Source organism: Thalia democratica, chromosome 8 (genome assembly GCF_965202585.1).
Source record: "Thalia democratica chromosome 8, ktThaDemo2.hap1.1, whole genome shotgun sequence".
Lineage (NCBI taxonomy): Eukaryota > Metazoa > Chordata > Thaliacea > Salpida > Salpidae > Thalia > Thalia democratica.
In genome coordinates this window covers 8,577,402-8,598,421 of record NC_139172.1, presented here as the reverse complement: position 1 = coordinate 8,598,421, position 21,020 = coordinate 8,577,402, and the positions used below count along the sequence as shown (strand labels likewise).

Below are 21,020 nucleotides of genomic sequence, written 5' to 3'. Positions count from 1 at the left end.
TACATAAGGTATAAAAGGATTTTATTTAAATACATTATACACAACTAAAAATTTAGTATCAAAACTTATTACAGCACTTCAAGACTTTTAATAACGGAGGTTTTTATACAGCTATAAGTTGTTAAAACAGGGATAGTTAAAGGAACTTATTTAAACATTAAAAAACTGTAACTGATACTCTGATTGTAAGTTTTAAACGACATCAGAAAAAAGGTTTATCGTAAACAAAAGATAACCATCTAATAATTAAAGTTGTTTTTAACAAAGTAGTTAAGCGTAAGAAATTGGTTATGTAACGATTAAAAACCAAAACATGATAACAAAAAGTTGTTTTTTTTTAAACATAATGTGTGAACAAAATATTATCATTAACTAAAAGTACATTATACCTTGAACAAAATTCATTGTTATAAAAATTTCACCTTTTTAAGTTAAACTGATTTATAAATCAGTTTCACTGTAATCTGGAGTGTTAGGGCTTAGGTCAGAGGTGTCTGGTGTAGTGCCACCCACTTCTTCAGAAATTTGAACTTCTGGCTTGTAACATGGCGAGTAGCTTGCTTTCACCGGCGAGTAACTTGGTGAGGTTGGACTGTAGATCGGACTCGAAGGTGTAAACGAGCCATCAGCATACGGTGGAGTTGTTGCGCTTAATTCTGGGCTCGAAATACTGTAGCTTTGATTTTGTGAGTTGGCATCTTGTCTCGTAAGCAGTTGAGGACTTGAAGGACTGTATTTTGGAGAAGTTGGACTTTCTTGACTGTAGCTAGGCGAGTATTCAGGACTTGCTGGAGCATAACTAGGAATATAAGAAGGGCTAGTTTGGTTAGCACGAGGTGGACTGTAGCTTGGACTTTTGGGTGAACTGTAGGGGCTAACTGGGTTGTAGCTAGGACTTGTAGGACTATATCTGGGACTAGTTAGACTATATGCAGGACTACTCGGACTGTATACAGGACTTCCAGGGCTGTAACATGGACTCGCAACGTTTGAACCAGTCGGACTGCAGCTTGGACTAGTTGAGCCGTAAGAAGGACTTGACGGGCTGTAAGAAGGACTTGAAGGGCTGTAAGAAGGACTTGTGGGGCTGTAAGAAGGACTTGTGGGGCTATAAGCTGGATTTGTTGGACTATACGATGGACTTAGCGGACTAAAAGACGGACTTGATGGACTGTAAGATGGGCTTGTTTGTTTGTAAGACGGACTTGTAGGAGAATACTTAGGACTAGTTGGTGAATAATTCGGACTAGTAGGAGAATACTTAGGACTGGTTGGTGTATAACTTGGGCTAGTAGGTGAGTACTTAGGACTAGTTGGTGAATAATTCGGACTAGTTGGAGAATAGCTTGGACTAGTAGGAGAAAAGTTCGGGCTAGTAGGAGAATAGCTTGGACTTGTAGGAGAGAAATTTGGACTGGTTGGCGAATAATTCGGGCTTGTTGGCGAGTAGTTGGGGCTCGTAGGCGAATAATTAGGACTGACTGGAGAATAATTTGGACTAACTGGAGAGTAGTTTGGACTTGTCGGTGTATACACATGCGACGTTGGTGAATAATTTGGCGATGTTGGAGAATACCTTGGGCTTGTTGGGCTATAAGTTGGGGAGTTGGAAAAAGCAGGAGAAATTTTTGAGCTTTTAGGAGTCATTAAATTTAAGTCTAGGGGTATGGATTGATGCGTCGGACTGAACTCCCCACTGAAAGTTGAACCGCAGTTTGATTTAGGAGAATTCAGTTCTAATTCTGGTGAAATTGGAAAGAGATCTGGAGAGAACATATTGTTGTTCGGCGAAGGAATGTAGGGAGAATTTTTTGGACTTAAAGAACTTTCTGAAGTTCCGGGACTTGACCATGCCGGACTGAGGCTTCCAGGAGAATAAGGGTCAGGCGAAAACATTGCAGTAGCTGGAGACAAACCGGATGATGGAGTGAAGCAGCCAGCAAACGGGGTTTCACTTCCATCAGATCCAGGATAAACAAGTGGTGTCACACCTCCAGTTGACATACCGAGATATCCTCCACCTATAAAGTTAATAATAAAGTTAGTTATCTGGTGGTTCTTTAACTTTAAAAACTGTATTGCAAATTTAACAAAAAGCTTAAGTTTTTAAGTATTAAGTTTAATTATCATTATTTCTTACAGAACTTTTCAAACTTAGTGTTTGACAACACATATAAATAATTATCGTTTGTGTAGGCCAGATTTTCCTAAGTGGCCCCTTGGGAGCTATTACAGAAATTCAGGGGGCCATAAGTAGCTAAGGGGCCAAAAAAGGCCATGAAAAGTAAAGGAGGCACAGGGGAGGTAGGAGGTCATTATTTGAAAATTACATGAATGAAATTTGTATTCTAGAGTTGATGATGAAGAGCAAAAAAAAAAGGTCTTAAGCTTTTTTAATGGTATTTTTTTGAGAAATTGTGTTGAAGGGGGGCTAAAGTTTTTTTGATTTTTATTTACTTCTGAATAAAAGTTTGGGAAACCCTGGTGTAGACATAAATATTTATAGTATGCGCACTTAACAAAAACTTTTAAATCTGTTTTCTCGGTTACTTAACTGATAAACTTAAGGCACAATTATGGCTTTATAATTTACACCCAACTTTAATATAAAGAGACATTTTGAATACCTTCAATTTAGTTATTAAATGTAATTGTTAAATTAGTTAAAGAGGCAAAACTTATTCATTGTATTAATAGAATTACCATTTACTTTCGACGTACTTTTAAAATTTACAACTTGTCTATTTTAATAATTAATTGTGGTTGTACAAATGCATAAACAATTAGTAATATACACTACTTCAGATGTAAACACTTTTATTGAGCGCCTTTTAACTTTAAAACTCCAAAAGTAAAACTTTAATTTATATTGATATAGAAACTTACACGATTGATAAGGCAAGTCGACTGCCTGCTTGCACTTTTCTGCGTCCAGCATCAACTCGAACGAACCGGTCCCGCCAGGCATCATCTGACCGAGCATGATATTCTGCGACACTCCGTCCATCAGGTCACGGTGAGATGAGCTGGAAGCCTAAAAATTGATAAATTTTATTTGTTTTATTTGATGACAAAAGAGAAAAAGTAGTTAAAAACTTTGAACTTAAACCTTTTAGCTTTTATTTATTTTTGTCGTTATCTTCCTCACGTAAATTCTTAAGTTAGATATTTAAGTAACTTATTATTTTAATTTACAGTTATTAATAACTTTTTTATAATCTTTTGTCAAAGATTTTTTAAATTGAGTTACTGATGTTTAAAAAATGTTAGCTTTTCTCAATATTTATCCTGAATTTTGCAAAAAAGGTCTTCGACAATTTTAAGTTTTACTTAAATTTTTTTTTAATTTAAATTACAAATATGGTTTTATAATCACAAAAATTAAACTTGAAACTAAGTAGCTTAAATATCTAAAACAGAAATTAACTTCATAGTGAACAGAAAAAAAAAACCTAGTATAGGATTTTCAAAGTACAAAAATTGTTAACCTCCATTAAAATATCAACGCACTCTTCAAATGAGCACCTCATCAAAGCACCAGTTTCTTGTCTGTTGATTCCGTGTCTTGTTATGGGCATCAGATGACCTTTGCTAGTCATCACGTCGCATAGCAACGAAAGGTGACGCTGGTTAACATAGGAACCGTCGAAGCTAATCACGTGGTTAAGTTCAAGCTCTAATGCCCTCCTTGCTGCTTCAATTCCTAAAACCTAACAAGTATTTAAGTTTAAAAAATGCAATGTTTAATTAGTCTCATTAATTAAATTTTTAGATTTTTTACAAGCCAAAGATACTTAGTTGTAGAATTTGTGTTTGCTTAAAAGTCTGCAATGAGAAATTACTATATTAAAAGGAATATCAAATAAAAACGTTTTAATACAAAAAATACTTATTGATATTTCCTTTATATCAATTTTCAACCGTAAGATATTTATGTTAATTTATTATCATTTATATAAATAAAAAAACACGAATATAGGAATAAAAGATTCAATGTTTCATTTTTCAAAACACTTTACATCACAAATAAAAATAACTTTTGTGTTGAATACTTTAAAATCATCTTCTATTTATTTAGGCGTATAAAAGATATTTTACATCTAATTTGTCTTTTCAACTAAGTTTAATTTTTGTTTGAATACAAAGACCATTTGCTACATATTCCACACGGACTTACCCTACATAGGAACATTAATAAAAAAAATCTTAAACGCATTCAAGAACATAAAATTACCAACAAAATTGAGAACTATCATATCCAAAAATGTTAAAACAAAGTTCTGAGCTTAAATAACCAATTCAAAATAAGAAAAGTTGAACAAAACAACTACAAATTCTTAAGCAACTTATTTATGAAAAACTATCAAATTTAAATGTTTGAACTTAATTTCAAAGTAAAGAAGCGCAACTCACAATTAATTTTTTTATTTATTTTTCGAGTTGTATTTCGTATATCATAATGTTATACCTTTTATTAAATTTATGTTATTTTAAACTGATTATTAAGCTAACTAAAATCTTAATTGTAACTATTACTTATTGTTTAACTATTTAAGATTAAAATATGATTTAAAGATATATTTTTAAAATAGCTTTTTAACAAGTGAGCAAAACTAGCTTATGCAGTGAATAGTTTTAAATAAATCAGTAGTATTCTTGTTGATGGTTACTAATAAGCAAAAAGCATAGATTTACAATGAATTAGTTTGCTTTATACGAAAATAGTCAAACTTTTAAAAATAAAATACAATAATTTAAAACAATTTAAACTTATCAAAACTTTTTTTTTGTTTAGTGACTGTTTAGTAGTTAAGTTATTAGTTAAAACCTGTTGCAAGCTTGCATCAAAGCTTTTTGTCTTAATTAATTTAAATGTTTAAACTAAATAGCACATAAAACTGCTTAGTATTTTTATTTTGTAGCTTTTATTTCCAATTTCGAAAGTAATTAAGTATTTTTTTTCACTTTTTAAACTTTGAGACGCATAAATAATGGGTTGAAAGAATTTATGTTAAAATTTCTTGTCATAATAATGCTATTGTCCAATTTAAAAAAGAACTTTAGTTTTCGGCATATTTAAGTAATCTATCAAATCCGTTGTTGCAAAATACTTAATTAATGTTCTTATTTAAAAAAATGGTTACTGATAAATTCCTGTAAGATTGAATAATACCTTCAAACGTTAACTTTTTTAAAATCCTATACCATATATACTTTTTCGCTTATTTCGACCAAAAATATCATGAAAAATGTACATTGTATTTAAAGAACAGTATTATTGAAATCAATCATTCAAGAAATAGATTTTTGATTCTAGTATTTTCTACAATAAGTAAAAAGTACTGTATTGTAAGGGAAAACTAAAAAAGTAGTTTTGTTAAGTTAGTTATTTTAGTAGTTAAAAACTGATTTAATATAATTTCAACCTGAAAAATTTCACATATATCATTGGAAGTGGTTCGCTGCGGATCCACGTCTTTTTCAGCGAGAACAGTTTGGAGAGCGGTTCCGTCAGTTTCCAATATCCAGTCCTGAACCGCCTGAAAGTCACCTTCTTTTGTGAACACTATGCGCTTTTTCTTTTCTTCTTTAGGTAAGTGCATGTATACCTAAATTTTTTGTTTATTTTCAGGATGTTACAATAGGTATATGTAAATATTTTTATACCCTCACTTTATTGATCAGCTAATCAATATTTTAATGAATATAAAGAAATAACTTTACTAAACATATATAATTTTCCATACCCGGTGTTCCAGTTTCGTACTCAACGTTTTAAGATTTTTATCTTTAAGTTATTTTTTTTAACTTGGATTATTTAATATTCGGAACTAATATTTAACATTTTTTACTGTGTACTATGTATTTTTTAAAACAAGATGTGCTATTGTACATACGTTGAACTAAAAACCATTAAACACATAAAAAAAAAACTTTTATTTATTAGACAATAAAATAACTACTGGAATTTCAAACCATTTATTCAAACTTTTACAAACTTGCTTCCGATTTTAACTTTGACTTTTTGGTATGAGCTCATACAAAATAAAAACAAAAGAGGTTAAAGATACACTAACATGCATTTAATTTCAAACATTTTAGTTCCTAGACAAAAGGACATGATAAAAAATACTTTAAAGAATTTATATCAGACTTATTCTGGTTATAAAAGAATTTTTTTTAATAAAAATACTTTTCAAATTTATTTTCATTCAAATTAACTACAGTACTAATTTGGTAAGTAAACAATCTGCCAATGAAACCTTTGAAATTTGAGGAATTCCCTGAAGTGTAAACTCAGACAAGACGGTGTTTTCTATGTAACGAAGTAACACATCATCTTCCATTTGGTCCGAAAGATTGTCAATTTTATCTTCATCGCTGTAAGATAAAATAACCAATGTTTTGCCCTTTGTTCTACTGTGAGACTAAATTTAAGTTTCTTTAAACTAAGCTTTTTTTACTACCTTTTAACTAGTGCGTTTGACTTTTTTTAATTGAAATATTCATTTTTTTAATTTATTAGTGCAATAATTACATTTAGTATATTTAAACTTCATACAACCAAACAAAGAGTTACGTTGTTTATTTCCAATCTTTGTTTTAAGACTTGCATATTGAGCTTTAAAGTAATTTTTAATTTAAGTTAATTTTCGAAAAGTTTAGAAACTAACATATCTCTCATAATTCTAATTCTTAACACAAGCTTTTCAGAGTTGTCGTCATTAAAAATGCAATTTAAGTCATTACCAAAACCAGCTGATATTTTTTCGGCTATCTGCTCCATGGATAACTTTTTATCTACAAAAAATTTAATTTAGAATTTTATAACAACATAAGCAACTTGATTTTTACATTTAATAGTTTATTTTGTTTTTATCAAATCAAAAGTACCAGTCATTCTCTTTCTGTCAAGCTCAATTCTGAGCAACCACGGCGATATTCTTCCTACATCAAAATCAGGCATCTCGTAGTAGACGTTCACCCATTCTTGGTCTTCCCTAACGACAGACCTCAAAGGTTCAGGGTCGTACAGTATCAACGAGTTTGTTGTAACCTTTTTCAGAGTGGAATGCTCCAATCGGCATAAAACATCCTGCATAAATATTTTTGGTCAATACATAAACTTATTAATAAAAAAGTTAAAAAAATACTCAATTAATAACCTTTGATTTAATAAAAAGTTTTGAATAAATTCTCAATTTTATTTGTTTTTATCAGATAGAACTTATTAAAGATTAAACTGGTCACACATTGTACCCACTTTGCAACGCTGAGCATCCCTAGTGGGTAGTCCGAGCAAAAACACGGTGAGTGAAGGAGTTTTAGGTCGCTTTGAAACGTTTATTAGCTCTTTGAGGCGAGGAACACCAAGTGTTACGTTTTTAGCGGAAACACCAGCATAGTGAAAAGTGTTCAGAGTCATCTGAGTTGCAGGCTCGCCTAACGATTGAGCAGCTAGAGCTCCAACCATTTCACCTATTATTTTTCAATACTGGACAATTTATGTTTCACATAATTTAATTTAGTATTAGTTCATTTTAAATAGTTTAGTTTAGATAGAAAAACTTAACTAATAATTATTTTTATTTTAGTCAGTATGTTTTATTATAACCAGCATCCAATAAATTAACAATGAATAATATTTTTTCAGCATAAAACAAAATATAACCTGGATGTATTTTAGATTGTTGAAACTTAGTTTCAATCTCACCAATAATCCACTCAAATGACTCCGGAGATAATCTGAACTCTTCAATAACACGTCGTGAACACAAGGTCGACCTTTTAAATTTCGTAAAAATAAAAAAAACTCAACTATAAAACAATACTACAATCTGTATAACACTATGCTAAGCCAAGCTGTACTACTTAAGGTTTTAAGTAAAACTTTAAAAGATAGCTTTCATTGGTACTACTACTCTGAAAATTAAAAGTTCTACAAATTTACCTCAAATGAACATTAAACAATAGTGTGGCATTAAATTGTGCTTCTTTACTTAGTCGGTCATTCCCACAAACAACCACTAATTTTTTACTCAGTTCTTTGACTTCTTCAATTATTTTAATTGGATTTAAAACTGTTGGTTTTCTCATGTCAATATTAAAAATTTTTTGAGCATTCCAAATAAGTCTATGCAAGTTAACAGGAAGCACAACCTGCATAACACAATTTAGCTTTTTGCAACGAATTTGAAACAAAACATGTAACAGAAAGTTACAACTCACACACTTAGCGCTTCAACAAATTACATACTAAAATAAATGTTAGAATACTTCTTAACCAAGTTAATTATCATAAGTATAAATGTTACCTTGCTTTGGCCCGAAGGAAATATGTGCCTTATATTCTTTCTGTCTTCTAGCATAACTTTAAACTCGTCTTCTATAGTTTGCTGGTGGCGTATATCACATTGAATCGTTTTTAAAACGTCTTCATCGAGCAAGGAGCGAAGATTGCGATCCTTATCAACGTCAAGCTTGAATTTCTATATGTAACAAAATGTTAATCTCAACAGTTAACTTTTTAAATACAAATAAATTGACGCTTTAGATTTATTCAAAAATCAAAGCTACAAAAACCAACTTTTTCAAAAGACTTGTCGCTGGGTTTGAGCGTGGTGAGGTGCTGAAACTCAACTTTCTCCCCCGCGAGCCCGTCCTCGCCGTACGTGAACTGGATCATGTTGTCGTTGCACTGCCTCACCGTGCCGTCGTACCTCACCATCACCGCTTCCATCGCTTTCACCAAGCGCCGTTGTATGTAGCCTGGCAAAAAATTGGATTGGTTTGTTACGTATTTTTGTTTTACAGTGCAACCAAATGTTGATACGTTTGCATTTATACAATTGCAAGTCTATGTTGTAAAACAGAAAAATACTTTGATATAAATTTTAAGCTTCAGTGTAAGGTACGAAGCAACTCAAAAAACTATTTAAATCAACAAATATGCATTTAAGTTATCTTTTGCAACCAAGAAACACTTTAGTTTATGATCTATCTTTGTTACATACCTGTTTCAGCTGTTTTCACAGCAGTGTCAATGAGACCTTCCCTGCCTCCCATGGCGTGAAAGAAGAACTCACTAGGTGTCAAGCCGGCCAAGTATGAGTTTTCAACGAACCCTCTGGCCTCCGGACCATGATCGTCCTATAAGTCAAGTTAGGAGGTTGTTAGAAATAGAAATTTCAAGTAAATATATTTTGAAAAATTTTTGATAACAACAACTCATAAAGTTTTAGATTACATTTTAACTTGATCACCTTGATAAAATGAGGTAGAGTTCTATGCCGAAACCCAAACGGGATTCGTTTTCCTTCGACGTTCTGCTGCCCGACTACTGCAATAACCTGAAAAAAGTACTTTTTAGTTTATTTTTTGTTTGCAAACCAAACACTTACAAATTTTTTTTTTGGTAAAAAAATCACTTAACATTTAAAAATTTTTAATATTAATATTAATATCTTATCTAAATAATGTTTTGTGAACCTGTGATATGTTGATTTTAGAACCCTTTGATCCAGCAACCACCATTGATTTAAAATTATTAAATTCTGACAAAGACTTTTGAGCTGAAGCACCTGTCTTGTCACGAGCGTCATTCAATATTCTACATTGTAAAAATTATTTACATTTAACTTTTTAACGTAGAAAAAGAGTAATACTTTTGTTTGAAAAATTTACTTAAGACTCATCGATTAACATGTTATACGCTTATTATTATTTTTTATTCAGTTGTTACATTACAAATATAGATTTTTAACTTAACAAAAAAAAAGTTTACTTGGATAAAATATTTAAAATAAACTTGTTTTTGTGATAATTAAATTTAACAAAATATAGCTTACTTGAAAGTTATAAATTTAAAGCAAAATTTTTACACTTAATTGTCAACCTGTTTACTTGATTTTCGAACGTCTGCCGGAGAGTATTACCAGGAGTTGGTTGGAGCTCTTCATTTCGAGCTTTTCTGATTACCTATAAACCAATTATTATACAATAAAAAAAATCTTTCATTTTAGATTAGCTTTTTACTATAATTTGTTTTAAATCTAAATATCTTACATGCTGTAACAAACTTCTAAATGTTAATAAAAATCAAAATAAGATTATTTTTTTAAACCTCTTTTAAAACATGTTACAAATTGAGTTTCAAATTAAAAAAAATGTTTACTTTTTAAAACAACTTCCTTCTAAAAATAAATAGTCTAATGTCCTATTTGACATCATTTGAAAATAACCAATAAAAGCAAGGTCGCTAGCATTAACTTATAGATTAATCAGTGATTTTGTCTTTATTTTTGTTATGTACAAGATGGCAAACACTACACAACCTCAAAAACTTCTTGTTTTGCTTTTAGAATCTGACTTTGAATATCGCAGTACGTTTTAATGTCAGCAATTGCATCTCCAATACCAATTGAATGGCCTTCAACCATTAACCATTGGTTCACCACTGTCTGATTAATGTATTATTGATTTATTGAACTTATAAAAACTTTAAAAGTCAATTTAAAGAGTAATAAGAAGTAAAATATTTAGTTTAAACTTTTGACACTTTTTAAACTTCCTTTAAACTTATTGTTATAGTTATTTTAAGTATTTTAGTACAACTTAAAATTTTAATGGAGTTAGGTTTGAAAACCAGAACTTTATTTTTTTTATGTTTTGAACAGAGATTCTGAAATTAGTTTAGTTGCACACTTTAAGAAACTATACTGTAAATTCAATGTAAGAGATTAAAGTCAAGTGTTACCTGTACGTTACTATAGAACAGTCTGCAAGTTTCATGTGACTTTTCGAGTGCAACAATATGACAAAGTGATCCAGAAGAAGTTCCGAGAGATTTCTTACACAGAATACCGCTGATAAGCACTCCATTTTCAACAACCACCTAGCAATTCGAGAGAAGACAGTTGTCAAATGAAACTTGGTTAATTAAGATAATGTGTACACATAATTGTTTATTAGTTCAAACTACCTTTGTGTCGCCTGGTGAAATGTGCTTATACGGGCCAGTATCTTCACCTTCAGGGTGCGTTGAATGAGCTCGTATGCAGTTTATCCCAGCGGGTATGACCAATGTGAACAGCTGCTTGCCCGTCCATAAAGCTTTCGGTTTCAGTATGGCTGGCTGAGGCACCATTCCATCCCAGTCTTCCAAGTACATTAATAAATTCATAAACATCTCCTGTTTAAGTTTTTATAGTATTTGTCTTAAATCAATATTGAAATACTTATTAGTAAAAGAAAGTTTTTGGTAATCAATAATTCAAGAATTTATTTTGATTCGACAATGATTATTTATGGTATTTTCATCACCTATTAATAATATTTGGTTAGATAAAAAAAAATCGATGTTTAAATAGTTTTTGTAGTAAGATATACTCAAGTTACTAAACTTACTTTTTATATATGTAAGTTACGTAACGTTACTTAACTTACTTATTATATATGTAAGAATTTTCAAAATTGTATTTTAAAAATGGTCAGTTTGTTAAGAAAAAATAAAAAATAAAAAAACTGATAATTAATCTAATTTTTAAGTTTAAATACCTATACAAAAACTTGAATTAAGTAAAAAAATATATTTTAGAAAAGTAATTTATCTTTAAGTATTTGACAGTTAAAAATTTTATATCAATTTATTTATGACCTATTTTTATAATTTTTGGTGAAAATATTTAACAAAACATATTAATTAACTTTATTGTTTTATCTTAAGTTTTGTCCTAAATAAATAATCTTATATACAGGGTTGTCACTGTTTTTTGGAAAATTTTCTCCAGACTTTCAAATTTTCTTCCAGGTTTTTAAAAGTACATATTTTTGAGTCTATTTTTAGTTCTAAGTTAAGTTGAAGATTAAAAAACTGTGTTAAACAGTATAAAAATATTTAAAAGATACAGTGAGGATACTTTAATTTGTTTTTTGATAAAAACAGTATTTGATGATGAAGTTTTTTTAAATCTATATAATAGATTTTTGTATCATATCAAAACTTCATTACATTTCATGTAAAAATTGTACAAAAAAAGGTTTTTTTATGACTTTTGTTTATAATTCCAGGTTTTTTCTAGCTTTTTTTTCAAAATTTCTAAGATTCTAAGTTTTTCCAGTTTATTTGCCTTAATTGTCAAATTCTAGGTTTTTCCAGGATTCTAGGTAACCCTGTACATATCCGAGTTTTCTGTGTTACTAGCATTTTTTACTATAATAAGGATGAAACTTTAAGAAAAAAATCAATAACTTTTAAAATCTTTTAAGCATAACGTTTTTGTAGAGTATAAGTTTTAAGCAACAGAAAACCCTTGTAATGAAAGTATCTCTTTTCGTCAGTTTTCTTACACCAGTTAAGGTATCTTGAACGATTCCCATCACGGGACGATTTGATTGGGGCGTAACTATGAGTTTGGTTGTCATCGCCAACTCTTGAATTTCTGCCTTTGTTTCCATTGCCTGTGGGACATGTAAGTTCATTTCATCCCCGTCAAAATCAGCATTGTAAGGCGTTGTTACTGACAAGTTTAACCTAGAAAATTTTCTTTTTTATCAAATGTTGCAGAATATTTAAACTATATCTTTACTAGGACAGGTTAAACTTTTACTTGTTCGTACAAGCATTAAATATCTTGATACTTGTAAAACTACTTCAAAGATTGTTAGTAACAATGTTCATTACTGTTTCAAAAGTAAATAAAAAAATGTTTGAAGCTATTAGATACTTTAAATTCTAATTAAAACTGTTAAACTTGATTAAATATTATGAAATTATTTGGCTAACTTTTTTATAAGATATTCAAACAAGTAACCAATAAAACTACCTAGTAAAATTTAAAAAAATTAAAAATATTTTTCAAGTTAAATCATGTATCTTGTTAAACTAGTCAAATGATTTGAAATTTACAAAATTTATTGGATTGAAATGAAAAGAAAAAAATATTTTCATAAATATACGTTTGGAGGTTTTTCAAATTTCAAAGTTTAAATAGAATTGTTAGTTACTCCAGATTTCTTAAATTTTTCTCAAAATTTACTATTTGTTTAAAAGATTATTTTAATGTCTTTGCTTTATTCTTGACGTTTTGATTAACCTTATTCTACATAAAAAGCTTTTTTCTTTTTTTTTTCATAACAAAATTAGGGTTACTTTTAATTTTTTAGATTTATGTTGATAGAGATTAATACTAGTTTTACGTTATAAGCTTAACTCTAGGTAAAAATGTTTCTCATAATAATAGATATTTATAATAGTGGTTTTTATTGTTACATTGAGATTTTGATTAGACATTAACACTGCACGAAGGAATAAAACTAAAATTACTAAATTCCTAAGCTTTTTATTCAGTTTCGTTTTAAAATAAAACTATTGAACTTTAAGAACAATAGTTATATTCTAAGAAAAAAGCAAGTTAAGTCTTGGGTAACTTTTATTAAGTTTCGTAGTTTACAGGTATATGAATAATAACCATTTTTGGTAATGAGATATCTTTATTTTAGTAAAATTTTTCTTATTTTAAGATAGTATGTAATGTGATACCTAAAAGTAGACCAAGGAAGGGTCTTTATTCTATGTCCCATCATACTCATTTTGTGAAGAGTTGGCTGACGGTTGAAAACTACAATGTCATTGTCTTGAAGATGGCGCTCAACCTTGGATTATAATATTTAATGACTACACAAAAAAATATTGCATTTTAAGTTCTAGTGCTTAAAAATATTTAAAAATGTGTTTTATAAGTTTCATATAACTGTATTTACAGTATGGGTTTTCCCATTCATCCCAGTGGTTAAGTCAAATACCTCACTTTTTAATTACTAAAACATGGGTAGAATAAAAACTTTAATCTACTGGAAAGTTTGCAAACCTTGTATCCTAACTGCAGATGAAGGTCACTTGGTCGTGGATGAAACCTCAAGTCGACTCTGCTGCCGTTATCACGTATAATATATTTTGCACCTGGATAACAATTAGGACCTCTTGCGACTAGTTTCTGCATTCGCTCAATATTGAAAACCGTCACAATTTCAGGATACGTCAGGTTTGCTGCTATTGCTCTTGGAATACCGACCTGTAATTGTATCATGTTAATTTTTTTTAAAAACCACACAGTATTTTAGAATTTGTAAATATAACTAACCTGATCAATTTTCAGGTTCGGATCAGGTGTGATAACGGTTCGTGCGGAAAAGTCAACCCGCTTTCCCATCAGGTTGCCGCGAACCCTGCCCTCTTTGGCCTTCAGCCGCTGCTTGATAGACTTTAGCGGTCTGCCGCTCTTCTGCATGGCTTTGTTCACGCCGGGTATCTCGTTGTCGAAAAGAGTGGCGCAGTGGTACTGGAGCAGGTCGACGTCTTCCTGCAGCACGTGGCCTGCCACACCGTTCAACTCGTCTCTTTTCAAATGCTCGTTTGCCTTCACAATGTCAGCGTACTTGTGCGTCAGATCGTCCTACGACAAAGATGAACCGAGTTCAAGGTTATTACAAGACGAAAAAACATGCTTTAATACTTGACAATGTATTATCCTACTTATTGAAAAAGTTTCAAGAATTCAGAGTGTCTCGGTTTGAAAATTAAATTTTAAGTTTAGTGAAATTAAAAATAATAAAAAATTACTAAACATTAATAGTAGTAACTTTTTTTTCTTATTCTAGTTTTTTTTTCTCAATTAAGTTTACTTTTTCAAACAATGTTTTAAATTAGTTTGTCAACCTGGCATCTAGCAGATCCAACACCTTGACTAACAGCAGGCCTGACGCACAACGGTGCAACTGGAAGTACACTTAAGATCATCCATTCTGGTCTGCAGTACATTGGGTTGAAACCGAGCACTTCACAATCTTCATCTGACATCCGCTATTAATTTTAATTATTGGTAACATAGATAGTTAGAATGAATTTAATTATAAAAAACAGTGTTTTATGTTTTCATTAACAACATTTTAATTGCATGTATTCATACTCCACTAGATTCTTTAAATCTTTTTAAGTGAACTAATGAAATAAATAAAACCTATTGCTTTTCAACATTGCCATTGTAACCTATTGAGTCTGAAATCAACGTTTGACTTAAATTTTTTGAAATTAGATGTACAGTCAAAACTTACATGCGGTCGCAAATTCAAGTGAAAACTTTATATACATATTATACTGATTTTAAAATTTAAGTCTATTTGTTATTATTACTTGCTAAGTTCAAATGAAATTTATGCTGATCTGATGTGTCATACTAATATTGTTTAAAATTTAAAACAATTAGAAAAATATCAGTATAATTGAAATGAACTAGTTGTACACGTTAAATGTTATAGTAGAAACTTTGTTAAAATCCTCAAATTTATAACGAGGTAATAAAAAAGTATTCGAGTTTAAAAACTTTTATAGTTTTTTTAATGTTTAAATGTTTTAGTTATGTATCTTTAATTAACTTGTACTCAACGTTAAAACCAGTTGTGTTTACCAAGTTAGCAATAGTTTTTAAATTTTTAAGATAGTCATCATTAAAACAGTACTAAATACTTATGGGCTAGCTATGTTTCAAAAAGTGTTGAACATTTGTAGTTGTAGAACTAGTTTCACAGGCTAACAATACTAAAACTATATAATAAAACTGTAATTATTTTAAAAGTTTATATACAAAACAAGTTTTGTATACTTACAAGCAATGTATGAAGTTAAACACAGTTGAAAATTTAATATATATCAATGGCTCTTGCTTACCTGACAAACAAGTACTTAACTACTTAAACAGAGTTTAACACTACAATATAAAAGTATAATAGAAAAAGCTGGTCTACTTAGCTAACAAAATAAAGACATAACAATTATTAACGAATAGCTTAGCTATACGAAAGAACTATATAAAAAAAAGCACAGCAACAAGTATTTTTCACCTAAGGAAAGATTTTAAATTGTTGAAAAAAAAATTGTTTTTAAATGTTCTGACCCCTTAAAACAACTAAACTTTATACCCATTTCCTTAAATTACTCACCATACAGCAACCTTGAAAAATACTTTTGTATATATATAACTTTATGTTTATACTTTTGTAGTTGATTTTGTAATTAAAATTCTTCTCATTTAAAACGTAAAACATTATTACTCTAAAAAATTTCAAATAATAACTTAATATTATACATAAACCTTAAAAATTTCAATGACTAATTCAGCATTAATTATCATTTTCTTGTCTTGCTCTTCAATACTGGTCTCTTTCCATTCAGCTTCAAGCCTCAAGCCATTCCTTGTAATTTTTTTTGGTTGATGTCTTCCACATCCCAAACTTGTTTGCCTACAAGTTATGACTACAAATGTACATTTTAAATATAGGTTTAACAAACATAAACTTAATGACCAACTAATTTGAACAAGTCAACGTTACTTGTGTACATAGCAAAAAACATTTAATGTTTTATTATCCTATAAGTTTTAAATTACTACATGTGATTTATTTGTTTTACTTTGGTGTTTTTATTATTATTAAATGCTAGAATACTTATAAAAATTAAGAAAAAATAATAAGAAATATTTATTCAAGAAACAACTTAGGTTTTTGTTAGTTTGTTTTTTAAATTAATTTTCAGAAAATTACTTTGACAAAATTTTATAGATTTAAAATACTTTCTTGTTTCAGTTGTGCAAGGTGGGATCTCTTCATTACTACCCATACACAATGGAGTTCCTTTGCACATTTCATATACTGCTTTGAATCTTTTGGGCATGTTGTTTTTAGTATGCTTTAAGACTAATTTTAGCTTGGAGTCTTTCTAAAATTAATGTATACTTTAAAAAATATTAAACTCAAAGGAAATCTGAAGAAAGCTTGTTTTTTTTTTCATGAAAAAAAGGTGTGAAAATATAATTACCTTTTAACATTAACTTAAATATTTAGGTACATTATAGCTTAAAAGAAAATACTTTAGAACTTTTTGATTTAAAACAAACATAAAAAGTTAAATTTAAATACCAAGTGATTTATTAAAATAAAACTCAATTTGAAAAAACCTAGGACTAAAACAGTAATCTTTAAGTTGTTAAGTAGTTTCTACAGTGTAAGTTAACTGGTTAAATAAAACAAAAAGTAGTTTTATGCTAATTTGAAATGTAATAATTTTTAACAATATAAAAAAAGTACCAAATTTATGTTACCTTGTCTATAAGAAGACGTGAGCAATAGAAGCACACACATTTAAGTATTTTAATTATTTTTTCTATGAAGTTGCAGTGAAAAACAGGTTTGCTGAGACATATGTGTCCAAAGTGACCAGGACAGTCCTTGATATTCTTAGTGCAAGTTAGACATCTGAAAAATATATGTATTTAAATCAAAACTTTAACTTTTAAGTGCAAGTTTTATGACTTTAAAAACGTAAGTAACAAAAACGAAGTTTGAGTATAAATCATTAAAGTATAATCTTACACTTAGAATTCCAAGTTTTCTCATATTTCTAATTAGTTGTTACAACAATTAGTCATTACTAGATTACTATCAGAGTAATTGTTTTGTAGTTTGATTTGTATTCCATTAATTATTGGTCAAATGATTTGATGAATATTACAATAAACAACTTAAGTGAAAAAAAAACTTTTAATTTTCCTTGCTTTTATTATATATTCAGAGATATCAATACTTTGACAAATAAGTTTATTTAAGGACACATGGGAAAGGATACAATGGGCCCGAAAAAAAAATAAATAAACTAAAGGTTTTTGTTTGAAGACTAATTGTCATAAAGGAGTTTTCAAACTTCAAAGAAATTTTTAAGTATACAGCTGAAGTTGTGTCATTCTGCACAAGACCGTTTGAAAAGTTTTGCTATAACTTTATTACATTTAAAGTTCTATAATTCACTACTCTGATATAAAAGTTTTTTTTTTCAATATTTTTGCAGTCTTTTAATTTTTTTATTAACATTATTATGTTTTACAGTAATAACACAGCTACCATTAGTCTTAGAAGGTTTTTATAAAAACAAATTCACTATTGAGATATAAGCGATCAAAGTTAGAGTTCAATAGGTTTCCTAATGGAAGGAGATAGCAAAAAATTCTTTATTTCTTGTAAAAACATATTTCAGGTATTTGATTTAATTTACTTATAAAGGCATAGAAAAAAAAAACTTTGGTAACACAATTTTTTTTTAATTGCTCTTTACAAACTGTTTTAAATATTGTAAAAAATTAACTTCATAACAATTTTAATTAAATTTCTGAAAACAGAGTTTTACTAAATTTTAAAGAATATAATGAAAAGTTTTTATACTATATCTTTGTATCAGAAACTTTACACAAAACTGATTATACCTAAAAAATTGATTTAATTTTTGTTAAATTGAAAGTCTCTAATTATAAACTTTAAATTTTGTAAATAAGGGCTAATGTTAATATGAAAAAGAAGTATGCCCTTTTATATGTTTAAAAAGTTAAGAAAACATAAGAAATTCATGTTATACTTCTGCTAGGTATCCAATACCTCTTACAACAAAAAATTATATTATATTTAATTAAAAAATTTTAGTTTAACTTACCCTTTTCAAGTTAAAAAAAAAACTTATATTTACACTTACAAAAAACACATTTTGCAAAAACATTAAGCATAAACAAAAAAAGCTAATACTTTAAGTCTGGTAATTGTGATCAAAAAAGTTTTTTTTTTTGAATAATTTTTTTTGAAATAATATTAGACTACTTAAAGTTTTATTTTAAGAATTGTTTACAAATACTAGTTTGACTCTACTTAAAGTTCAGTGCTGTTTGGGCCGTGTTAGATAAAACTAACAAAAATAATTTTTAAGATGCTTAAGATGAAAGTTTAAAATTCGAAGGGAAAGAAAGTTTTGTTAATGAGACTGTCTTTTTTTTAAATTTATAATTTAGACCTTTTATATTCAACCATTTAAACTCAGCAACTTTAACCTGTTAATTTTCAAAATTTGGTATAGATCTCAATAATCTGTAAAACTATATGATATCTCAGATAAAAATCTTTAAGATACAACGAACAAGTAAAAAACTATGTAGAAAAAGATACCCTTCGACCATTAAAAAAAGTCTTATCTTATAATAAAATTACATTTTTAACCAAATACTTTTTCTAATATATTTAAATTTAAAACACATTAGAAATATCAGTTGCTAATAAGCTCTACTTTGTCCTGCTAAAACTTTTGTTTGTGATAACTTTTGTCTTAGAAGCTAAATTTGAAATTTGTTCCATTTTATTGATAACATTAAAACTTTATTTTAAGTTTAATTTTCTAGTTTGATAAACAAAAAAATGTTTGGTCTCAAGTTTGAATTTAATTATATTTATTATTTCTAATAATATATATTTTTATTTAGATGGGTGGTAGACTTTTAATAGATTATTTTTCGTTTAAAAAAAACAAGTTGCAATACATATTTAGATTTTTTTTAATAAACAGTTTATTTATCCAACACCTGTTTTAAATCAAGAAAAAGTATAATGCTCGAATTTTAATTATTAAAAATTTAAGGCGCCAGCTGCTACGTAATTAAAAAATTTAAAGCAATAAAAGACCTCGAAATTCTGTCAGGACAACCTTGACGAGGATCCATTAAACCATTTAACAAAGGTTTACCACCATCTGTGCATCTTGGATATATAATTCCAGTAGCATCGACAACAGAAAGCCTTTTCTGTATGAAAAAATTTAAAATCAGTTTTTTTTGTGTTAAAAACTGTTCAGATAAATAAAATTTTGTTGCAGTTAAGCTTTAAATATTTTCATAAAAAACATTTTAAGGCGGGAAAAGAAACTTAATATTGGTTTAAACAAACCCATTCTTCAGGGCTAATAACTGAGAACTGTACAGCAGTAACTTTTGCTAATTTACAATCATCCATTAACATTTTTAATATACACTCATCTGTAAATTAAACAAAAAATAGTCTAGTACGTTTTAAAATTAAATGTACAGTTATAACTTGTTTTAATCATATTTTGTTAACTTATAAGAAGAATGACTGTTTACTGCTGATTAATTTTCTAGCTTCTTTTGTACATGTCTTATACTTATCTTAAAAGTTGACTTCGTTAAGGTCAATAAACAGTTTCTGATTTTGGTTTAATTTTTTTTTAATTTAAGCACAATTAAAGTAACTAAATATATATTTAACTTTGAAGTATAAAACAAATTTTGATAAGTAAACAATTGAACTTGAAGCAGCTTTGTAAAAGATTTTTTTGAATAAGTTTTAGAAAGTTTTAAGAATAAATATCAAACATTTTCATCAAATAAGTACTAAAATATATGGTTTATCTTTTATTTTGTAATTTTACTGATAAAAATAATTATATATGACTTTTCAACTTGAAGCTGTTTTACTTGAAAGCTTCAACAAATTTTAAGATAAAAAATGTTTTAAACCTTTGTAGTGCTGAACCACATAAATAAAAATAGACTTGAAGTTTTTTAATTCACGTGCAAGGATGTAATAATATTATTCAAGTAATTAAAGTATTTTTTAGTAACATTCACTTAGTAATTGAACTTATTAACTACTTCATATAAGTATGCAAACTTGAACAAAAAATAATTTGAATAAAAAAGCTATAAAATTTGTTTTTACATTTTTATGCAAAATTAAAATGTTACTTTTCTACCTTTTTATAGTAAAAAAGTTTTTTTTTTTGTTGACCATGTTTATGTAATAAATCTGATTTAACACAAATTTGTATTTGATAGTTTTTGTAGAAAAAAACAAATATCCGATTGAGATTGGAAAAAAAAAACATTAAAACTTAAGCTTTGTACGAGTTTCTTATTTCAGGTCATTAGCTCTTTAAAAAAAGAGCATATTTAAAATTAAATAGACAAAAAAAGGTACTTGTACCCTTTTTTAACTATTTTGAACTTAATTGAGTTTTTTTAAATGCATTATTGATGCTAAAAGTAACTAAATCTCAGGAAACTTTTTATAGGTTTTATAAACCTGCAGCTTCGTTTTTATATATTGAATCTTTTACATAAAATTAATTTATTGCAATTATA

General features: G+C 28.4%; 1 protein-coding gene across 1 annotated transcript; it reads right to left on the bottom strand.

Moving 5' to 3' along the window:
* Positions 1–441: 441 nt before the first annotated feature.
* Positions 442–19,878, bottom strand: LOC145842873 (DNA-directed RNA polymerase II subunit RPB1-like). Its single transcript, XM_082950350.1, has 29 exons — positions 19,807–19,878; positions 19,546–19,664; positions 17,154–17,307; positions 16,626–16,771; positions 16,149–16,296; positions 14,717–14,860; positions 14,142–14,453; positions 13,869–14,072; positions 13,541–13,653; positions 12,310–12,532; positions 10,982–11,191; positions 10,757–10,894; positions 10,335–10,460; positions 9,896–9,978; positions 9,490–9,610; positions 9,264–9,350; positions 9,015–9,150; positions 8,588–8,769; positions 8,316–8,489; positions 7,952–8,160; positions 7,673–7,785; positions 7,265–7,479; positions 6,895–7,096; positions 6,682–6,801; positions 6,264–6,385; positions 5,427–5,609; positions 3,489–3,710; positions 2,887–3,034; positions 442–2,021 (listed from the first exon to the last, which is right to left on the bottom strand). The coding sequence occupies exons 1-29, from the start codon at positions 19,876–19,878 to the stop codon at positions 442–444; spliced, it is 6,006 nt and encodes a 2,001-aa protein (XP_082806476.1).
* Positions 19,879–21,020: the final 1,142 nt, after the last annotated feature.

Bases quoted from the DNA above. Each gene is read 5' to 3' on its own strand.
- LOC145842873 (XM_082950350.1), bottom strand. From the start codon at position 19,878: ATGTTAATGGATGATTGTAAATTAGCAAAAGTTACTGCTGTACAGTTC. The intron at 16,297-16,625 runs GTATTTTAAATC...CATAACTTGTAG, and splicing joins TGCACAACTGAAACAAGAAA to GCAAACAAGTTTGGGATGTG. The intron at 8,770-9,014 runs GTATGTAACAAA...ATTTTTTGCCAG, and splicing joins TGTGAAAACAGCTGAAACAG to GCTACATACAACGGCGCTTG.